At 36.2% G+C, this 22,782-nt stretch overlaps 1 protein-coding gene across 7 annotated transcripts in view; it reads right to left on the bottom strand.

Moving 5' to 3' along the window:
* GULP1 (GULP PTB domain containing engulfment adaptor 1) overlaps positions 1 to 22,782 on the bottom strand; it is a 217,778-nt gene that overhangs the window by 4,912 nt on the left and 190,084 nt on the right. For 3 of the 7 annotated variants that reach the window (XM_038585069.1, XM_038585068.1, XM_038585071.1), the window contains 5 exons: positions 21,190 to 21,306; positions 20,423 to 20,515; positions 8,411 to 8,635; positions 6,470 to 6,608; positions 3,070 to 3,164 (listed from right to left, as the gene is read on the bottom strand). In XM_038585069.1, the coding sequence (XP_038440997.1) occupies positions 3,070 to 3,164; positions 6,470 to 6,608; positions 8,411 to 8,635; positions 20,423 to 20,515; positions 21,190 to 21,306 (669 nt within the window). Of the gene's footprint in view, positions 1 to 1,266; positions 1,278 to 3,069; positions 3,165 to 6,469; positions 6,609 to 8,410; positions 8,636 to 20,422; positions 20,516 to 21,189; positions 21,307 to 22,782 lie in introns of all 7 variants that reach the window. The other 4 variants (XM_038585070.1, XM_038585072.1, XM_038585074.1 and 1 more) reach the window with 3 other exon arrangements.

The following is a 22,782-nucleotide window of genomic DNA, read 5'->3' as shown; positions in this document are numbered from 1 at the left end:
GATGCTTTGAACTGACCCTGTCCCAGCAATGAGTTTGTCTCACCACACTCTCACTTGCGTGGATTATAAGTAAAGAAATAAAATGTTTAATTTGCTTGATTAAAATAGCACTTTTAGTTCTTTATTTAATTTGTATATTTTCTTCGGTTAGATTGAACATGTCTACATGCATGTTAGCCACTTGTGGTCTTTTGTGAACTGCTGGGTTTTTTAAAATTTATCTGATTTAGTTTTCTAAGTATTTGTCTACTTACCTTAATTATGTATATGTGATATATTTATATATTTTTAAAGAGAAAAGAAAAAATTACAAAAAACTATAGAAACTATAGAACTACATATTTTTCTTTTCCTTATAAAAATTTCTTTCCAATTCAAAAGTCTGATAAATATTCAATTGTATACCAAACATTTTAAGCTGACTAATATTTCTGAAATTTACTTGGATATCTATTGTATGTTACAGCTGTTCATTGATCTTCCACTAAATTATTGACCAGCTGACTTAACACCCCTTAATGCAAAGTTCATATTTCACTGACTTGCCATGATCCTTTTTTCATGTATTAAATTATTATAGCTTAGAATATACACTTCTGAGCTATCAATACTATTTTACTAATTTGTCTGTCAGTGACACCAGGAAGCTTAAGTTATGTCAAATTAAATGACTACATTACTGGTTTCAAATAAATATTCTATTTTCTAACCATTTATAATAAAATATGACCTCACATTTCTGCTTAAATTTGATACACCCAAGATATTTTTGTGATTTCCCCTGTAAATGAAAGAGAAAACCTGAATATCTCACTAGGCTTATTAACTCAATATCATATATACAACCCACTGTACTGTACTGTTTTTACATTATATGCAAATATAAAAATAATAGCCAAATGTGTACATTAGCTTAATTAGGCTAACAAGATTAATAGCAAAAGTTGTCATAGACTTTAGATGAAGAAAATATTATTTTACTTTAGTTGAAGTGACCTTGCAAGTAAATCTTGAACCAAAGCAAAACAAAACAAAACAAAACAAAAACAGACAAGCAATGAGGTGGACAATGCAATAGTGACGACATCATTGAAAAAATAACTTTAAAATATGGGTTATAAAACCTCTTTAAACACAACTAACAATCAGAGACATCCATGTGAAACTGCTGTTTGAAGATTTATTAAGTAAAGCATGCAAATATTAAGGTTTTAGCTTTAAGAAGTTGTAAGTTGTTTAAAATTATTATGAAAATAATATACCAACCATCTCTGGCGCTACCCACCATGAAAGCAGAAAAGAATAAAAAAGACATTAAGAAAATATTAGAAATGGCAAAAACCGAAACAGAAGCAAAAATACCATAGCTTAACATTATTTAACTAACACATCACTAAATCATTTCAATACAGTGTCTTTTGGGGTTAGTTCCTACAAAAATCTGGGGCTATAGGTTTGTTTTTAAAAAGCTATAGAATTTTCTTCAGTCTTGTGAAAATTTAAAAACATTAACAGAAAAGTACTCTTTGTGATTTGCATAATGTTTAACAACAAACACCACCGCACCGTCGTGCCCATGTTTGTGTTTGCCCTTACAAAAGCATTAGTCCCAAGTAGCACAAACCTAGGTGGTAAAACTAATGAAAAAGGGAAAAGATTGATTTCATATTAAATAAATGAAGTATTCCTGCTAAATAATCATGTACTATTTGAGTGAAAGTGTCATATTTGAACTCTAGAAAAGAGGGAGAGAAATTGCACCACCGAACAGGATACATCCTAAAATCAACGGAAGTTTGACATCGGTGGTTTTAGTTTCAGCCACATAATATCACCATCCTGTTGAAGTTCTTAATTTGAATTTTATTAGGTGTTGTAATTGTGCTTTTATTTAACTTGTAATTTTTAAGTTAATAGTTGTATAGGAGCAAATAATTGTAAATATTTGAGAAATGTTACAATTTAAGTCAATAGAAAGGATTTAAAATAATTTTTCATGTAAAATAAGATTATGAATTACCCAACTTGAGAAATGCTGTTTTAACATATTCTTTGAAAATCTCAAGGCATATGTTACTATATTTAGAGCAATAAGGAAATTCACATAATGCCTAGAAAAGAAGATGACTGCTTCATAGCTGTAGTCCAAAATGAGTGGAAGGATATTTATATTATCTTTCTAGGAAGGAGTGTTTCATCAGTGTTAGAAGATCAGAACCCACCGTTAATAGTTTTGTCCAGGAAATGAAACATAGGGAATGAATCACCTAATAAGTGGGAGTGACTTCTTCACTACATCTTCTCAATCAGCTTCATATAATTGGTCTTTGCCTACATTTTGCCATATAAATAATCTTTTCGATAAAATATAGGCTATAATAACTTCACCAAAATGTAAAGGGCAAATATAAAGAGAAGATATTTTTTTTTCCCCCGGTGCTTTCAAGACTATTTATTAATCATGGCCCACTGTAAAAAGCTTTTAAAACCAGCATCTTCAAGTTTCCAGTACAACTGAGAATTGAAAAATGAAAGAGGGAGAGAGAAATGAAAAACCCAACTGGACTATATTACTAAAGAAGTTGTCACTGGGTGCCTGCGTTCCCCAAAAGAGTCCAGAAGTTATGAACCATAGCGACGATGCTTCTTGTAAAAGAGATTGATTTCACTCTCACAAAGATTTTCCTTCATCTACCCATTTACAATTTGAACTGCATAATTGGTAAAACTGAGATGAAATCTTATAAACCTAGTGCAATTACCTTGTAATTTTTGGATTTGAAAGTAATGAACCATTAGAATCCATGTAATTTCATATAAAAAAAAAGAACCATCTTATTGCCATTGTAAATTGCATTCTTAAAAAGAAAACAGAACAAAATAAAACTTAGCATGTGTAGGAATATTTTTAGGACTAAATGCATATGAGTATTTCCAAGTAATTGTTTCAAATAAGTTTCCATAGTAATACTAATTTAAGGAAAGGGTAGTTTTGGTATATAACATTCTCTGTGTCCCATAAACAAAAAGAAATAAACCATGTGTAGGTCAATCTGTTAAAATAGTCACCTGCATCTCATCTAATTTTGATTGAATATCTGGAGGAAAATCCCCTGCTCCACAGTTAAATGGGTCAAAAGGTTCTGCTCCAAACAGGTCTCGTTCTAAAAGGAGGAAAATAATTTAGTAAATTAAATGACAAGAATAAATAAATAAATAAATAAATAAATAAATAAATAAATAAATAAATAAATAACTAACTAGCTAGCAAGAAGTGATTGGGGTGAGTTAGGTCTCAGAGGCAGGATTATATAAAGAACTGCTCACAAGGCCAAAGGAGCTCCTATCCACACTCATTTTATGCTGGGCTTTTCTGAGCTTAGAGGTAAACACTAACAAAGAGGCAAAAATCCATTTTATGACAATATTAAAAACTGTTTGGTTACAAAGAATTATTATCCAGAGAGGCTTCTGTGTCTTTAATTAAGACTTCTCAATATCAAATTCATCAAATTTTTGAAGCAATTAATTTATTACAATTAATGTTTTACTTATTGAGACTTCCCTTTTCCATCTACTGATGCCTTTGTAACACAACAGTGAAGCAATCCGAGGGACCGGGACTGGTTGGTAAGTCGTGTTACTCATAGCTCATTACACCTTAATCTCACATATATTTAGAAAAAATTTAAGGCACATTGTCTCATGTGCTATGAAACTATATCACCTTCCCAAATAAACACAACGAGGCAGGTTCTTTAAAAATGCCTCCTAGCCCCAACACAAATTTCTTTTTAAATACAACAAAAATGGAATATCAAAAAACTCTCTGTCACATATACTCTAAAGTATTCATTCTTTAACCACTAAAGAAGTATTAAAGTTAAAATTGATATTTGTAATTGATAAAAACCATGGCCTATTATTTAAAAATTATCAAATTTCTTTCTTGACACAATTTTTAAAAATTATATAGGTGCATGGGAATTTGTAATATATTAAGAAAAACTATATTATCAAAATTCAATGCTATGTAAGAAATAATATTTATGTTCCTTGAGTTCTATTATATCCTCTAAATTAATCTGTGACCCTCATTATGAAAGACTCTGGCTTTTATAGTTATAACTTTTTTTTTCAAATTCATGTATTAAATAAGTAAAAAAATTTTGTAAGTGCCTGGTGCTGCTAAGTATTATATACATAAGAGGGACATACACTTTTATCATCCAAATAAAGACACTTTTAAGAGTAAAAGGAATGCAACCAACAGTCACACCAAGACAGGAGATATAAACCAGAACTGTCCTAAACAAATGGGAATTTATGACCATTTTATATATGAATATTATATATATTTTATATATATTACATAATATATGTAGACACTATATATGGGCATGGGTGTTATTATTATTGTCTGTTATTTTCCTCAGTCTGATGTTGTTCAGTTAATAAACCAGAGCTTGGGGAACAAGAGAACTTTTCTTTGGAGGAGTGCCTTGGTTACCACCATACCACAAGCACGTCCAACACTGCTCTGCACAGGATAGATGTTTGTGAAAAGAAATGAATTAACAAGAAGGAAGAAGAGCTGATCAAGAGGAATAGAGATTTTCATTATAGGCTATCTCATTTTATCGCTTTGCTTTAGAGTGCTTCACAGATATTGTATTTTTTTTACAAATTAAAAATGTTTGTGGCAACTCAAGTATCAAATAAGTACCATTTTTCCAACAGTATTTGCTATAAAGATAGATATGGTATGGGGGTATCTAGAATGCTATATTTATCTACTATCTATCTATCTATCTATCTATCTACCTACCTACCTACCTACCTACCTACCTACCTATCATCTATCCTTCATTGTATTTACTAAACTTTGGCACTCAGGATCATTAGATATTAAAAAATGTAGCAGGGTGTTACTTCAGTTTCTCATTTAAAAAGTCCTTAACACAATTTGAACATCTCTGCCTAGATTTTCCAAAGGCATGTCAAATTTATTGATATCTAAAACTGAATGCATTTTTCACCTTACCTACCCTCTTAGTTTTCCCTGTTAACAACATTTGGTCTAATATCCTGAATCACAGTTGATTCTGAACTCTCAGCCACCATCCTGATAAATTATCCCTTCTAAATATTTTCAAAGCTATTCACTCTTCTCAGTTTATAGTTTGACCTGGATTAAAATCCTCCTTTGCAGATACTGCACTAATTTATATTTCAGATTTTAGCTTGTAATGAAAGTCTAGCATATATGCTAAACGAATGCCTACTGGGCTAAATAAGAGAATGAGTAAACCAGTGGTTAAATTCAAGGAATTAAAAAACAGTAAAGGAAGAGATGTGAGACCCTCAGAAGGACAAAAAAATACCCTATTATGACATGAGGATACTGGCAACATTTGCTAAAAACACACTATGACATATATATTATGGATTATTTCCTGAAAAAATATTTTGCAAGGCACAAAATATATTCAGAGGAATTAAAAAATATATATTTCAATTTATGTAAAAGTATTTTTATACACTGATTTTCAGAGTTTCTGATGTTATTACTTTGCATTTACAATTAATTCTCTAAAATTTACTGAATATCTAACATGTGTAATGTATTTTGGTAAGTTCCACAAGGGGAAAAAATAAATTAAAGGCCCTGACACAGTTTAAGACCAAGCTAAAACTTTGGAGTTATATGGAAAAACCTCTTAATGTGAACCAGAGAGGATACAGTAAAGCAGAACATGTAAAAGTGTCTTTTCTTGAGTTTCCCTTCGGACATAATGACTGATCATGGCCACTGAGAACTATTCTTTAAGTTCCTGTGATAGGGCACAGATCAAAATATAATCAAGACATTGAAAGTGAGCATCTGTTGGATGGTTCCTAATTCATCGGTAAGAGACTCTTACATTCCTTCCAAATGTATAGAAGATAAATCAGAAAAGTGATACATGTATAGTATTTTAGATATCAAGAAAAAACACTTATGTAGGGTTAATAAACAAATCATGGAATTCAATATTTACATGTTTCTTTAAGAATATTCATATACACTTTGGTAAAAAATTTACACTGAGTTCTACTAAATGTGTCAAAATATTAAAATAGTTACCACCAAGTTATTTTTAATCATTAAAACATTAAAAGTATAACCCCAAACACAATAAAATATAAATAAATGCTTTGTATGATGATATAAATAACCCTATACCCTATATCATTTTTCATAAAATAGTTTCAAATGCAACAGTGACATCTTTAGTAGTGTACTCTGAATTATAAAGTAAAATATGATTAGCTGATTTGGCCCATATAAACCTAATTCTTTGATAATCAACACTTTTAGTGAGCTCAAGATATATAATTTTCCATAAAGTATTAATTTCATAAAATATTAAATATTTCAGATGTATACAAATATAGCAAAGAATATTAATTTGTTTAGAAAGCTTACTAATCTCAGTCGATCTACTAGGTATTGGAGGTGGCTGTGTGCCATTGCGAGTAGGTGTTGAAGATGGGTGTGACACTGGAGAAAATGGTATCATATCAAAGATGTCCGTGGAGGGTGACTTCGGTGTCACACTGCCCGCCTGCAATGAAAATAATGTGAGTTAAGCAGTATTTCAGGTAGACACATTTTAATGCCAAATATTTCATATGCATATAAAACACATATAAACAACAAATAATTCAGTTGAATTATATGCACTTGCCATTTTGTAGATCAAATGTTGGCAGTTCTATATGATTTAACTAGTCATGCCAAATGCTCATTGGTAAGAATGCAACAGAAAATTTCTGCAACAGTGGCCTTAAAGATGATGACAAAAATGCTGACAATACTACTCTAGATATACTTTTTTTTTTTTTTTGTATACCTAGGAATAATTGCCATGTGTATCAGAGAATTGAAACTATTAGAAACTATACAGGGAGCCTGGGTGGCTCAGTCTGTTAAGCCTCTGCTTTAGGCTCAGATCATGATACCAGGGTCCTGGCTGGAGCCCCAGGTAGGGCTCCCTGCTCAGTGAAGAGTCTGCTTCTCCCGCTCCCTTTACCTCTCCTCCCCCTGCTCGTGCTCTTCCTCCAAAATAAATAAGTCTTTTTATTTTATTTTATTTGTTTTATTTTTATTTTTTATTTAAAAAAATTTTTTTATTGGAGTTCAATTTGCCAAAAAGGTCTTTTTTTTTTTTAAAGAAACTATATAAAACAATGATTTCAGTAATATATTTTGCTTAAGTTATAAATAGAAATAATTAAACATAAGTAATGCACCTTCTTAAATATGACCATTCATTCAAACGCAATTAATAGCAACTTTAAAAAGTTATGAAGATTATATATTAATTTGTATTTATTACTACAATGACAGCCAACTATTATATTCACTGCAGTGCCTTTTATTCCCAGGTAAGAGTTCTTAGGTTTTCTTTTTTGTTGTTTTTTAAGAAATACGTTTTATTTATTTTAAGATTTTATTTATTTATTCATGACATACAGAGAGAGAGGAAGAGAAAGAGGCAGAGACACAGGCAGAGAGAGAAGCAGGCCCCATGCAGGGAGCCTGATGTGGAACTCGATCCCGGGTCTCCAGGATCTGAAGGGCTGAAGGCAGCACTAAACCGCTGAGCCACCCGGGCCCAGGTTTTCTATGATAAATAGCTACCTTGCAAAATAAATTATCACTAAATGTACCACCAAAAGTGTCATCTGGGTCGGTCTGGGTCAGGAATGACCCAGGAATGAAGCAACCAGCACTTTGATTGCCATGCTGGGGGGCAAAATACACTCACACGTACATACACACAATCTAGAGAAGAAAGAGAACTCTTATTTTGGAGAAGAATAGAAGAAAAAACTTGCTTTTCCTCAACATGAACAGAGATTACTTGGCATATTTCACAGTATAATTAGACTTTTTGGAATATATTTATTTTTCTCATTCATAGATAATGAAGGTAATGGAAGAAAAATAAGGCTAATTGTGTGTAAAGAGTCACCCATTTGCTATAGTGATATTCAAATCTTCACTGTTCTTGAAAACAAAATAAACCAACCAAAACATCTTTAGCCTGTCCATCTTTACGCTTCTAGCTCATATTTTTTGCTCTTTCCCTTACGACTAACTTCCTTAGGAGAGGTACTAACTCCTATCAATCTAGACTTTGCTCTTTTTGTACCAAACACCACTGAAACTGCTTTTACCAATATCAGCAATGACCAACTTTCCCAGTTGCCATATCTGAGGGTTCTTTGAAGTTACTTGTCCTAACTCGCATTTCTGTGGACATACCTGAAATTTTTTCAATTTGATATAAATAGCACATTTTAGCAGAGTTTAAACAAATATGTGGGATAATAAGAAAGAATTTTCTGCTTAGCAAATTACATGAGGTCTTGGGATGCTGCTCTCACTGATTGGCTTGGGAAGGCCACATTTAGAAGGTGGTGGTATTAACAGTCCCAGTGACAGTCTGGAATCAGGCGAGTTGACAGGAGTGACAGTAACAGAAGAAATATTTAGACAGGAAGATGAATCATCACTACTACGCCAGAAAGAGGATGAGCATCTCTGAAACCCATGTTGCTCATGATCAGATATTTTGTGCAGCAGCTGTAAAGGAATGACAGAAAAATACACTAAGGACAAGAAAGAAGACATGGAGGAAAGAGGAAAAAGTATATATGAAAATCTATTTGTAAAATGATATATTGTGAAAAGAATAGTTTCAACATAACTACTGTTTAAAAATTATTTGAATATATTTTCCTATTGCAACGTTCCTTAGATTCCAGAATGTTTAATTTGACCATTTTTCACTGAAATCTTACATTTTTAGATAAATAAAATGTTGCATCAGTAGGACTCGAGAGGATAGTTAAGAGGAAAGCTTACTGATTCATTTCAATAAGAGCTTCTGTGTAATGACACAGGAAAAGGAATCAAAATAATAAAAAAAGAACACTCATTGATGTAGGAGTAAAGTCTAGTAAAAAGTAATGACTTTGTAGAATTTTCAAAAAGGTTTACAACAATCATTTTAAATTTAATCCTCAAAACGTTCTTTTGAGATATTTGTATGAGTAATGTTTTGTCCTTATTATAATAAAGATATGGGAAGTAAGGCCCATAGATTCTTTGTGATTTATTCCTTTATGAGGTAAGAAGCAGAGCCTAAATCTAAAACAATCTAACTCCAATCATCACGACCTTTCTGTAAGTTGTGAGTTCCAAATGGACTAAGACTTTCCAGGGATGGGCAAAGGGGGCCGTCCAGCATCTCGAATAAGTGAGATAATAAATAATCAGATGGTCAGTAAGTGGTACACTGCGCTGGGTCTGCACAGCAGTTTTCGAATGACTTTTATAAGGTATTTGCATTACAGTCTGGAAAGCTACTGTCAAAAGCTGAGCTGGTAAGAACCGAGCTGTCAGAGTGGTCAATGAAAACAAGCCAAAATGAAAGTAATAATCCAGTCTTTATTCACGTCCTGCTCTAGTGTAAGCAAGAGGCCAGAGAGAAGGTGCTGGCTTCATCAGTGTCCCCGTTTCCCCCAGAAAATGGCACTGGGCTAGGATCAGAAGATCCGCGCAGAAGCATGGCTTCATCTCTCTGCTGAGGGAGCCCTGAACCAAGGTCCTGCTGGGTTGTGTGGTGTGGTGTCTGGAGGGAGGGAGCAAGCCATGGGGAGAGAAAGGAGAAAGAGCGAGGAGCAGAAATGTCCTGAATACTGACTCACAGTGGAGAAAGGAGTCTTCGAGGCCCTCAGAAGATGGTCTTGACAGAAGCATTTTAAAAAGACCATGGCCAAGGGCCTCCAAAAAGGAGGCCTCTGAACATGGGCACCAGGCTGGGAACGTAGATGTGCCACGTGGAAGAGCGCAGTGGGCCTAGGGGTCCTAGGGGTCCTAGGGGTGGAGGAGCTGAGTCCTGGACTGCCTCGCCTGCACTCTGGGCCCTCTACCTGGTGAGGGGACCGCAGCCTACCCCAAGGCCAGCCAGTGGAAGCTTTGGTGATGGTCTAGGACAGAGCCCGACGGGCTTGGCCCCGAGGTGGGACTTCCCAACTACAGGGCACACCTCAGAGATTTCTTAACACTAATAGGAACACGAATACGGCTTTTGATAACTTCACAGTGAAAAGTTATAACCAAAAGGATGGTTAGGAGAACCCACAAATCTGAAGGAAGTGTTTAGGCTAAGAGTCACCTCTCCACACATTTCTCAAAGCTGAGGGGAAAATAAGGCAGTGGAACTTGAGAGGTTTAAGTTGAGGGAAGGGTTTAGTGTGGAAGCACAATTTCTGATGGTCTGGGTTATATAAGTTATCACTCTATCAATATGGATATAGTTATATGATTACTATTTTCCCTATTGCTTTCCATAGTGAGCTCTCTGTAGATAGAGATGTATGCACGCATATACACAATTTTAAAGTCTATTTTACAGTCTATGCAGCTTGCTGTATAATTTTGTGATTGGTGGTCATTTTTTACTTAATTTTAAGTGACAACTGTAAACTCCCTGTGGACAAATTTTTTCTAAATTTCATCTGAAAGAAATACTTTCTAAAAGCTATATAACACATCAAAGTAAAAGACATAAACTGTTTATGTATATTTACTGTCTAATTTATACTAGAGCAACTTTTAAACTCAAACTATGAATTGATAAGAATGTTTATATGGAGTGAAACATATTATGATATTAAGTGGAAGTTGTCCTTCGTATCATCTGGTTTATAACATAAATGATAGTACGCAAACTATTATATGACTTGTATTAGTCAAAATATCTTACCAGATGCCTCAAAACAAACTGAAGGCCAAAATAACCTAACTTATAAATGCTCTAGTATTTTATGATAGTGTTAATTATGCCTTCTACTTGCTTACGCAGGTGAAGAAGGTTTGTAACATGAAAATGATCAAGGTTTTAAATAACCCACTTAGGTATTTTCATTTCCAAATTGGTAAAACTTGGATATCTATAAATAGTTGTGCTATCCAAAGTTTAAGATTCCATCACAGGTTTCCTTTTGGGTCATCAGTAAAGTAGACTTGGTCAACTGGCATTTGTTGCTCTGGTCACACAGATCTCTCAATATGTTGAATCAGTTCCTTGCAGGTAATATTAAGAGACCGCACATTAATAGCTGGAGCTTTTCTTGAGAAGTTACAAAATGTAGAAAGTGGGCCCACAGACTCGCATGAAAATAACTGATTGGTTATTAAAAGGCTGTGCCTTTTCAGTTGGGTATAAGCTCTCCACTTCACCACAACCACCACACGCTCATTATTAGTGTCACAGCCCGGGCTCTGTGGACATCGGGTTCGTGATTCCCAACTTAGAAATAATTCAAGTCAGGGAATTAAATATTATATCTATTAAATATTTTGAGTGGTGTTTCTAAATTTAGGGGGTCAGGAGCTAGTCATTTTTTTTAACTGCCATTTTTAACTGGTTGAGGATATTTTTTAAAGAAATAAATGCAGGGGGATCCCTGGGTGGCTCAGCGGTTTGGTGCCTGCCTTCAACACGGGGCGTGATTCTGGAGGCCCGGGATCGAGTCCCACGTCGGGCTCCCTGCATGGAGCCTGCTTCTCCCTCTGTCTGGGTCTCTGCCTCTCTCTCTCTCTGAATAATTCTCTCATGAATAAATAAATAAAATCTTTTAAAAAAAGAAATTAAATGCATAGTTTAGATGGATACAGCTTGATATTTTTATTTTATGTCTCGTCAGTATTTTGACATTTGGCTAGAAACCAAGATTTTTGGACTCTCCTACAGAAATTCATGGTACCACTGTTTAGTATTTATGTTCATAATTCCAGCTGCTTTGGTCTTTGAAGGTGCATAGGATCTGATCCCATTCTAAGAGAAGGAGGAGCTCTATGCTCAACCATTCCATGTTAATTATGCAGACATTGTTAGGTTCTTAAGGCCTATTAGTAATGAGTGCCCAGGGGCACCTGGGTTGCTGAGTCATTAAGCATCCAACTCTTAATTTCAACTCAGGTCATGACCAAAGGGATGTGAGATTGAGCCCCACATTGGGCTCCACGCTGGACATGGAGCCTTCTTGGAATTTTCTCTCTTCCTCTGCCCCTTCTCTCTCTTTCAGAAAAACAAAACAAAACAAAACAAAACAAAACAAAACAAAACAAGGGGGAGGGGAGTGCCCATAGTTGAGACTCGTTGTAGTTTTCTAGTTTGCTCTTTCAAGAAGCAGTGGCTTCATATATTTAGGCCCAGGTGAATATTTCAACCTTCTTAGCCTCGTCTAAATATGACAGCAATGATGAAGAATCATAAAAGGGTTTGAACTCTCAGTAAATGTTGAATACATTTAAAAAACAAAGAAATTGCATCGAATAGTTCTTTGGTAACATCCACAGAAATATTAGAATGATATCAAAATTTTATTTTATGGTGTTAATTGTTTTGGTGGTATAAATATTCAAACTTCTTTTTGAAAGGTAAAACACAACTCAGATTAAAATACGATTTATCATAATGATTAAAATAATTCTATTTAGAATTAGATTTAAGCAAATTACTTGAATTATTTAAATTAATTTAATATTTATAAATATTTATTAATTTAATGTTTAATTATTTGTGTTTGAAATACGATGTCTAAATTTTTCTAGTTGAAAAACTGGTAGGTCATAAATAAAACTAAAGACGAGGAAATACAACGGTGATGCAAAATGTTCTAGCCAACCCATGGATGCTCCCATGCTGATTCACACTCTCAAAGTTCACTATCATGTCACATTTGCAACATCCCTTTTTAAGTAGTTTTTAAAAGGAATAACTTCTAGAGTTTAGAATTTATAGCATCATGAATGCATTTTTTTTTTTTCTCCAGATTTCTAGATTCACAGTTTGGTTATTCTGGTCTCTTACTTGGAAGACCTGTTATCTTTTTTTTTTTTCTTATTTATTTATTTATTTTGGAAGACCTGTTATTTGTTCTTACAAGAGTGTCACGGGTCAAGTGGATAGGATTGTCTGCAATTCCCAAAGAAAAAAACTGCATCAAGAAACTAAATTTATTGATCAGATAGATATTCATGGTCGGAACTGGAGCGGAATATATTTTTCTCCCCATTAGATAGAGCTTACTTCTTTAGAAGTGTCTTTTTTGCAAGTAACAATTGGGGAAGTGAAGCCGTGAACCAGTGATCATTTTTTTGTGGGCTGCAAATGTTCTTGAATCAATGTCATGTTTAGAATTTATGCCTTTGTTTAAAGATTCACATTTGGCTTGTTGTGCAACGGAGTTTTCACAATCTGCTCTTGCCCATCTTGACTTCAGTAACAGTCGAGAGAACACTAGAGGAAGATAAATAGGCACTTTTGTTTACCCACAATGAAATACACATTTTCGGTTATAATTGTCCTATCAAGTCTAATCAGTGGCCACACGGTTGATTATGTAAAGGTAGAACTTTATCCAGTAACAAACACTTGGTTTAATTGAAAGGGAGACATTTATTTTACTCAGCAACAGAAAGTCCAGTACTTGTAAGGACTACAATTTTATTCATTTAACTTCTTGGCAATAGTCTGATTTGGTTAAAAGCATCTATAGCCAGAAAAGTTAAATGTAAGCATCCAGACACAAGAATCAAGAGGAACGGTCTGATTTAACTTGCTGTGCCCACATCTTATAACGGAACAAACTTCTGGGGGCATTCATGAGGCCAGGAGGGCAGAATGAACCCTTTTTTTTTTTATATAAATACAGGCAGTGCTGCCATGTGAATGTAATAAATGGAAATCAGATTGTTCCTAGATAATTAGTACCAAATGGTGGAAACCCAACCTCTAATCTATTGCCAAACCACCAGAACACAGCAAAAAAGCAAACAGCCCAGTCAAGTAACGGAAATTTCTCAGTGTATCTAAATGTATAAAACAAGGACCCAATTTCTGAAACCAATGAAAAGATTTGCACAATGTCAGTGCGACACAGCGACACGCAGTACGGGCGCTATCGGAGGCTATTTCATCTGCCTTAGAAAAGGACCCTAGGACTGAACAGCAGGGTGATCAGGGGACGCGTCGGCATTCTGCTTGTTACGAGCAAGTTAAAAAACGGTCCGTCGATTGTACGTGAGAAAACTAAAAATAGGTGTGGTCCTTCGTTCGTTGTGCATATGAGGAACTTGCTTCAGTGAGAACAAGTTTGGATATATGGAACACATACACTGGCCTGCAGTTAGAAAGGTCTTTTAATTTGGATAATGAGCAAAAAAAAAAAAAAAAAAAAAAAAAAGGCCCTCATTCTGTTCTCCTTAGCTAGTAGTAAACGACTCTAGAACCTCACACTGGGCACACCTATGCGGGGGGCACTGACTGAAACAATGAACAGTAGCCCAAATGGTGACAGAAAAAGCAGACTTCTCTCATTCAAGTACTCTAATCACGAGCCCGACCTCCTCCTTCCATTCCAGATTTCCGGATCCGACCCCCCAGTGAGCACCCGGCGTCCAGTCGGTAGAGCTCACAAGGGCAAGAGTGAAATCGTGACTCTCCGTCATGCCCCTTCCCCAAGCCATGGCTACCCTGCGAAATGGCACCACCACCCAGAGGCTAAAGACAAAACCCTAAGGGCCAATCCCGACTCCTCTTTTATCCTCCAGCCCCCAACCATCAGTAAATCGTGCAAGCTCAAGTTAGGGGCGCCTGGGTGGCCCCATCGGTTAAGCATCTGACTTCGGCTCGGGTCGTGAGCTCAGGGTCCCGGGTGGGAGCCCGGTGTCTGGCTCTGGGCTCACCCGGGGGTGTCTCTCCTCCCACTCATGCTCGCATGCGTGCTCTCTCTTGAAGATACATAAATAAAATCTTTAAAAAAAAATCTATCGGGTTATATGCGCCATCTGAAATGATAGAATTCTAGGCCAATTTACTCTTCTCCTTCTCCGACACAGTTTTTGGGATCTCAGTTGGGCCTCTTTACAGACCAGGTGCATGTGTCAGCCAGATGATCCCCGAGTCCCCTACTTAATACTGCGAGCAACTTCTCAGTGCAATTAAAAAAGAAAAAAGTAACAAAAAAACCTCTACAGGGCCCTATAATAACTAGCCTCTGACCATCTCTCCAATGTCATCTCCAACTTTTTTGGGTCTTGGTCACTATGCTCTGGGCACAAAGATCTCGTCACTGTTTCCAGCCCTTTGCACAGACCGACTCCAGGTCTCAATTCAAATGCTACCTCTGCAGAAAGGGCTTCCCTGATCACTGCTTCTAAGAGTCCCCACCCGGGCTCTCCTCTTCTGCTATATTTTGTTTTACTCATAGCATATATCAGATCTGGATTTTTACATTCATTTATCCATTTATCTATGGGTTGATTACCCATCCCCCTCCGTGTCCCATAACTGCTGAAATCCATAGACGGCTAAAACCCAACAGCCTAGGATGTCCTACGACTGCCTTAGACAGTCGACAGGTATCTCACAAGCTGCCGTAACAGACCACAGCTGTATCTAATGTGTGCCGTTGACAACTGTGAGAAAATAAAGAACCAGAAGTGATGTGCGTTGTACTACAACGTAAGACACGTCACTAAGATACTACTTCAGAAAAGGAGTGATGACCTTGTACGACTAGGAAAAATGGAAACAAAACGACAGTTTACACTGTGAAACCTTGAAAGGACTTTTTAGAATTGCTGAAGAATTTCGTTAGAAGTTTGAACCAAAATTACTAAGTTTGTATCTGCAAGACAAATCAGAATGACCAATTCTGTGGATGGCAGCCCCCATCCAAGAAATAGCAGCCTTTCCTCAGGTGCCTTGGGAAGTGCGGAGACGCGTACCTATCGGCCCACCCGCACGGGGACTCCTTGAAGGACAAAGGTTCTCAGTCTGAAACATCCCACTCAACACGGCCTCACTTTTTTTCATTTATGACTTAATATAGAATAAAATCAAATTTTCTAAAACTGAAATTTCTTATGAGAAGATCTGACTCCTCTGAACCATTGTTCTGTGTTACAGAAACTCAGCTATCACTCTGGACCTCTTGCTAGGAAAAACAGCTTGCGATCTTTTAGTTATCTAACCAAAAAATGTTTCTTATTTTTCCGATGCTTCCCATAACTGACCTTATCTGCTATGTCATCACACACTGATAAGAACAGCATCCAAACCAGTGATCTGAATTATTTTCATTTTCTACATTACTTTTAATTTCACAATCTCTCCGTAATTCCATTCCTACTTTTGTTCTCCTCTCTCTCTCTCTCTCTCTCTTACCAAAGAGACTATCTTAAAACTAAGATGAGAGATAAATCTTTTATTTTACTTTGACTAATACTCACGTGATATGGACTTCATTGTTTGGGCAGCAAATCCGGATATTTCAGGAAATTATTGTCTTATATGCTTATATTTCGGAACCGAATTACAGTGTTAAGTCATTTGCAGAGAACCATTCCTGAATTATAAGAACCATTTCTTATATGGCAAAAGAGTCACTTCAGCCTGACTTCAGAAAATCTGGCTCCCAATAGGATCAAGAGCCATGTTGGGCTGGTCATTTGAGGAGAGTCTTTCGTCATTTGGGGCTCCTTCTCACCATATCGTACTGAAAGCTCCTGGAGAACCTGATGCCAAATTAATTTTTTTATACCAAACCCACCTATATTGTAATTTTGATGTGTGTAATGGGATTCATAATTCACTCCAGAGCTTCTTCAATTCATGCATCAATTGCTGCCTCTAATCTTTTAAACAAACCGCTGAGAACTTCAGCAATTTTGAACCATTCTATCCTTTAGTCCTCCGAGAGCAAAGGAAACAAGGAAGGAAAAGCTACAGAGTCTCCTTTCCAGAGTTACAAGCCCAATAGGCATTAATTGTGCATTAACTTTGCTACACGCAGTGGCCCGCTATGAGGTGCTGGTGTCCTGGCGGTCTCCTATAAAACCGGTGGTCAAATTTCATAAGAAAGTTCTAACTTAACAGAAATTTGCTTTACTATAGGCCCACTGCAAGCTATTAAACAAGTTTATATATACTTACTTATTTATATATACTTACTATACTTTAAAATTATTTTATTTTTTTATAATTTTCATTGTTTTCCAAGTTCAATTTTAATAGTTTGAATCATTAACAAACCTTCAGTGGATATTTGCAAGCACAACAGCATTTCACCCTAAATAATGTAGATAGTTTAATTTAGTTCATTTTTAATATCAGAAAATCGGGACATAATTTTTGGAAATGTGAAATATAGTACTTAATGTCGTATTAATTAATTCCACACTACATAACTAAACTTCAAAATGAAAGGCAAAAACATTTGTTCATAATCTCTTCAAAAACTTTTAAAACATCAGATATCTTTAGCAACATAAAAACGTTGAGTCTCCTTCCTTTAAAAATCAAATAATTTCTATTTTTTATCTTAAAGATGTACATCCCCCAGTATGTCAGCAATTTAAGAAATCACATAAGCCTTTAGAAACTGAAAAATTGTGACAAGTAATTTTTGAAGTTAAAGTAAAGAAAAATACAAAGATCTTACTATGACAAAAGAATATAATTGCAAAGTTATAAGCTGAGTTCTTTATTTTTTTTTTTTTAATTTTTATTTATTTATGATAGTCACACAGAGAGAAAGAGAGAGAGGCAGAGACACAGGCAGAGGGAGAAGCAGGCTCCATGCACCGGGAGCCCGATGTGGGATTCGATCCCGGGTCTCCAGGATCGCGCCCTGGGCCAAAGGCAGGCGCCAAACCGCTGCGCCACCCAGGGATCCCCAAGCTGAGTTCTTATAATAAATAATATAACACTTATTTACTTATAATACTTATTATTACTTATAATAATAAAGCAATAAATTTTCTACACATATGGATTAGGTGCAAAAAAGTGATTTAGAGAAAATGGTTTCTCTTTTTTAAATTCAGCTTTTAGTTAAAGTCTCTGAAGCATTCTATTGAGACACATTCAATACTGAGCTGAACGCAATGCTCATAATCATTAAATGACAACTTCCAGAGAGCTCATCATTTCTAAAAACTGGCTATTTGAATAATTTTGTTGTTTTTCACATAATTGGCTCGACCAATGAGAACTGCTGAGTAAACTGACACACAGACAGACTGTTTCGTTTCCATGCCCACGGTCAGGCGCATTGCTGGGGTGGGGGGCCCTCAGCCAGAGGCCCACGGGACTCAGGGAAGCGTCACCCCTACACTCCTCCCGACCTCCTGGCCCTCAACACTTCTGAAGCCGACCTGGTGACCAGTTAGGTTCCAAATGCACATACTCACCCCCAGCCTGGCCCACCTCTTCTTGGTGACCCCAGTGCTACTCCAGGGCAGCACCTGCTTTCAGGAGAGAAAGAGGGGAGGGCTGCTTCTTCATTCATCAACAATGCCCCTGACCCGTCGGCGCCTCCCCTATCTGCCTTGTCCCTCAACGTGATACTTAGTTCTCCATCCGGGGACAGAGTGTGCTCAGTGAACAGGCTTTGGGTTTGCATCCAAACCAAATGGATGGATCTTACTTTGTTCTGCTGCAAATACGAAGACTAAAGTAAAGCTACTATTCATATGCAATGAGTGTCAGGAAGGGCATTTTACTAAGGCTGCCTGACAAAGTAACTTCCCTTCCTTACGTTCCTTTGTACTTCTAGTTTGTTTCCAGGACGGCTTATAGGAAGGCTTTCAACAAGACCCAGAAGGACGTTACTCCATTTTGGGACCACAGTTTAAAGGAATTTGAGCTGATGCTCTCTGCTCCCTGGGATGAGGGAGGAAAGAAAAAAATATCACAATCTTGAGAAGCCAACAGTGATGGTAGAGAAGAGGGAAAACAGGAAGGCTATAATAATAAAGCGAGCCTCACTGTCCATAACAAAGGTACGTGGGAACATATGAACCTACTCCCCACCTCTCTTTCTTGGCCACGGCAGCCCCACTGTCATACGCTATATGCCAAGCAATGGAAATGCCAACAGCATCCGCGAGAAAGATGGAAAAGTGTTGAGTTTAAAAGAAAGTTTTCTGACCCATTTCCAGGGAAGGCACACCAAATTTGAAACCCTAAATGCAATTTTCTATAGGAGCATTCTTTCTAGGGATGAACTGGTGAAATATTCTAGAACTAGATAGTCATACACACACACACACACGTATTTATGTATTCTATAGAATTTTCATTGAGTCAGCCTAGAGGTTGAACCAAGATGGACTTACAAATAAAAACCTGTATATAGTTGGGCACACAGACTCCCATGTCCTAGGCTGCCTTCTTGCCCTAATATTTGCTCTACATGCTTTTTACTTTGATGTAGCCCCACTCATCTGCTTTTTTTTTTTTTTTTGCCTCTGATATTCCTTTTATATCAAATAAATCACAGCCAAGCAAACGTCATAATGTTTCCCCCTAAGTTTTCCCCTATGAGATCTAGGGTTGAGACTTCTGCTTGTTTCTTTTATCCATTTTGGGATTTTATGTGCCTACATATCTGCATGATGTAAGATAAGGACCAAGTGTCATTTTGCATGTGGCTATCCAACACCATTTTTTATAGACACTGTCCTTTCCCCATTGTGTATGAAACAAAACCTTAGAAACAAAAATTCTTTTTATAAGTCTGCAAATGCCATAATTGTGTTCCAGTTTATAGCATCGTGCTATAAGTTATACAGTAAATATTTTTAATGCAAAATAAAATATATACTTTATTGGAGAATATCAGTAGCACAGATGATTCAAGAAGAAAAAAAGTTTTCTAAATATATTTTGCCAGAAAAAATATTGTCTTAAATTCCATCTTCCTCTTCCAAAAGATTCCCTTAGCCAAAATCATGAAAGAATGGCATCATACATGGTATTGGGGAAAAGATTTCAAATCTATGATAAACTAAAAGTAAATAATTCAAATATTTGAGAGTTGTCTGCAGAGAGAGCCATTCATTTTAGCGTCTGAAATTCAGCTGTGCCCCTCCCAGTGGAGACCCTTGCGATGCAACGTACAAAACCAAAGCCAGTCTCGTTAACAGTCCAGGATCTATAATGAAGGTCAGTGCTCCAAGGGTGGATTGGCTTAGGTCATGAAATCTAACCTCAGTAAATAGTGATCAATAAGGATGAAAGAAATACGACGTCACAACGAGAAAAAGAACAAACGGAGGGATGGCTTATTCTACAAAACACCAGAGAAAAGAGCAACATGGCAAAACAGCTCTTGTCTGAGCCACCTACGTAATTTTGATTTTTTTTTAAATTAGCATCTTTCATCTCTATCATGTTTTAAAATATTGATCGAGGTTATTACAAACATCCCAGAGCTGATGACCCAGAGATGCTTTATTACCATGAAGTCTCGTTTCTAAGGAAAATATGCACATAATCTATATACTTACTGGAGACGTTGATACTTGGGTTACTCTTAGCTGGCTTTCCAAATCTTGTACTTTGTTTTTAAGTTCCATATTTTCGGCTTCTAAGTCTTGAATCTAAAAAGCAATGATTATTGAATAATCTTCAGAAATTTATTCTTGGGAAATATTGGCTATTATATCGGCTACATTAATGAATAGGATTTTATATTATTTGAAATTTTAATGTACTCTTATGCACAGGGGAGAACATTATTTGATAATGGCTGGGACATATCAGGAGATTCTAGATCACGGGAATTTTATTAAATTTAAAATGTTCTTACATGTGTGTAAATCCCATGTTTCTAATACCTCATCTGTGTGTTTTCTCGTTGCACTGTGCAGTCTGTTACCCATAATCCTGGAGTATAACCGCAAGACAGTGAAACTTGCTTATGATGACTTTGAAGACAGTGGAGAAAGGGTGTAATTTAATTACAAAGGAATCTGATCTGCATGGGAAACCACTTACCCAGCATCTGCTGCTTCTGCTGCTCTGATCCCCATGAGAAGCATCAGGAAGTGAAGCAAAGTCACATGAGAACACTAAGTTCTTGTGGGAATTCAATATAAAATGGTTAAAAACTGTGCAGGGGATCAGGAATGAAAAATTATAGGAACACAGTAAAGCAGTTCCAATCGGTGTGGGGGGGAATTTAATGGCAGGCCTTCTTAATTTGTTTGATGATATGCAAGTTTCCCTGTACTTACATGACATAAACGTTAGACTTAGAGTTTAGTTTACTCACTCTTTTCTGTAATCCCGCAATCTGTTTTCTTGTTTCAACATCTTTTCCTCCAGATTCTAGAAATTTCCTGTATGCCAGGTCAAATGCTTGGCCAATTGTTAAAGTTATTTCTTCAGCCTTTGTAAAAATCAAAGATTTCATATGTCAGACTGTTCTTTGAATCAAGGAAAACATTCACATGAGGTACTTCAAAGGGGCAACGGCTGTAGGTAGAAATGTGGTAAATGAATCAGGTCGTCTGTGTTCACGTAATTCAAGGTCTATTCATGCACAAAACTAGAAAAAAAAATTCTAATTAAATGAGTAGCTGTTGAAGTTGGAAGGGAGAGTTCTATCCACCTTCTCATCTTTTGTCTTAGTATTTTTTTCCTAGTTTGTTTTCCTTCTTTCCTGAATATTTTTTTGGTGCCTATTAAGTGAAAACACAGTGCCAACTGCAGTTTCTCTTGTTGCTTTGCTACTTATTTCCTCTTCCTAATGAGGAGGGTTGGCTAACCCTGGCAGGTAACTCGAATGAGGCTGACGGGGTGGTGTTGTGGAAAACCTGAGGTGTGCCCTCTCGAAGTGGAATACTCAGTTCCAGTTAGTTGTTGGCTTGTGGAAATGAACAATTCCAACCCACAGTTGTCAGATTGTAAATATGTGAGATGAGGTCAGAAACCTGAATTTTTATATGAAATTTCCCCATTGTAAATGATAGTAAACCCTATAATATAAAACACAGCGCCTGCTGAACGGAATACAACTGTCCTCTGAATTTGGCCTCATAAACAACTGACGGTTTGGTCGGTTAATCAGAAACCGTCATCAATGCCCCAAGTCCACCAGTTCATTCCTTCCTCATTCATATCTTGACTGGAATCAGTGTCTTGCACGATGTAAACACTAAATAAAAACCTATTTACCTTATTGATATTTAAAAAGATTAGTAAAGGCATCAATTGACTTCATGCATCATGAATATATATTTAATTATAAGATTTCCAGATTTCCAAAAACTGGTGGTAATAATCAATCTTGAATAGACCATGCTTTAATTTACTGTGAATCCTAAAACTTTGTGATATGCTATGAATAATCTAAATTGAAAATAGACTTCATTCATTTGGGGAATATAAATAATAGTGAAAGGGAATAGAAGGGAAGGGAGAAGAAATGGGTAGGAAGTATCAGAAAGGGAGACAGAACATAAAGACTCCTAACTCTGGGAAATGAACTAGGGATGGTGGAAGGGGTAGGGGTTGGGGTGACTGGGTGACGGGCACTGAGGGGGGCACTTGACGGGATGAGCACTGGGTGTTATTCTGTATGTTGGCAAAATTGAACACCAATAAAAAATAAATTTATTATTAAAAAAACAAAAAATAAAAAATAAAAAAATAAAAAATTAAAAATAAAAAAATGAAAATAGACTTTATTAATAACACCGATTTTTTTCTTAATGTTTCAAGTTTTTATTTAAATTCTACTTAGTTCACATATAGTGAAATATTGGTTTTGGGAGTGGAACCTAGTGATTCACCACTATAACAGCCACGGCTCATCCCAACAAGTGTCCTTAATGCCCGTCACTCATTTAGCGCACTCCCCCAC

This window comes from Canis lupus, chromosome 36, assembly GCF_011100685.1.
Source record: "Canis lupus familiaris isolate Mischka breed German Shepherd chromosome 36, alternate assembly UU_Cfam_GSD_1.0, whole genome shotgun sequence".
NCBI lineage: Eukaryota > Metazoa > Chordata > Mammalia > Carnivora > Canidae > Canis > Canis lupus.
The sequence above is the reverse complement of the archived record's forward strand: the minus strand, read 5'-3'. Positions and strand labels throughout refer to the sequence as shown.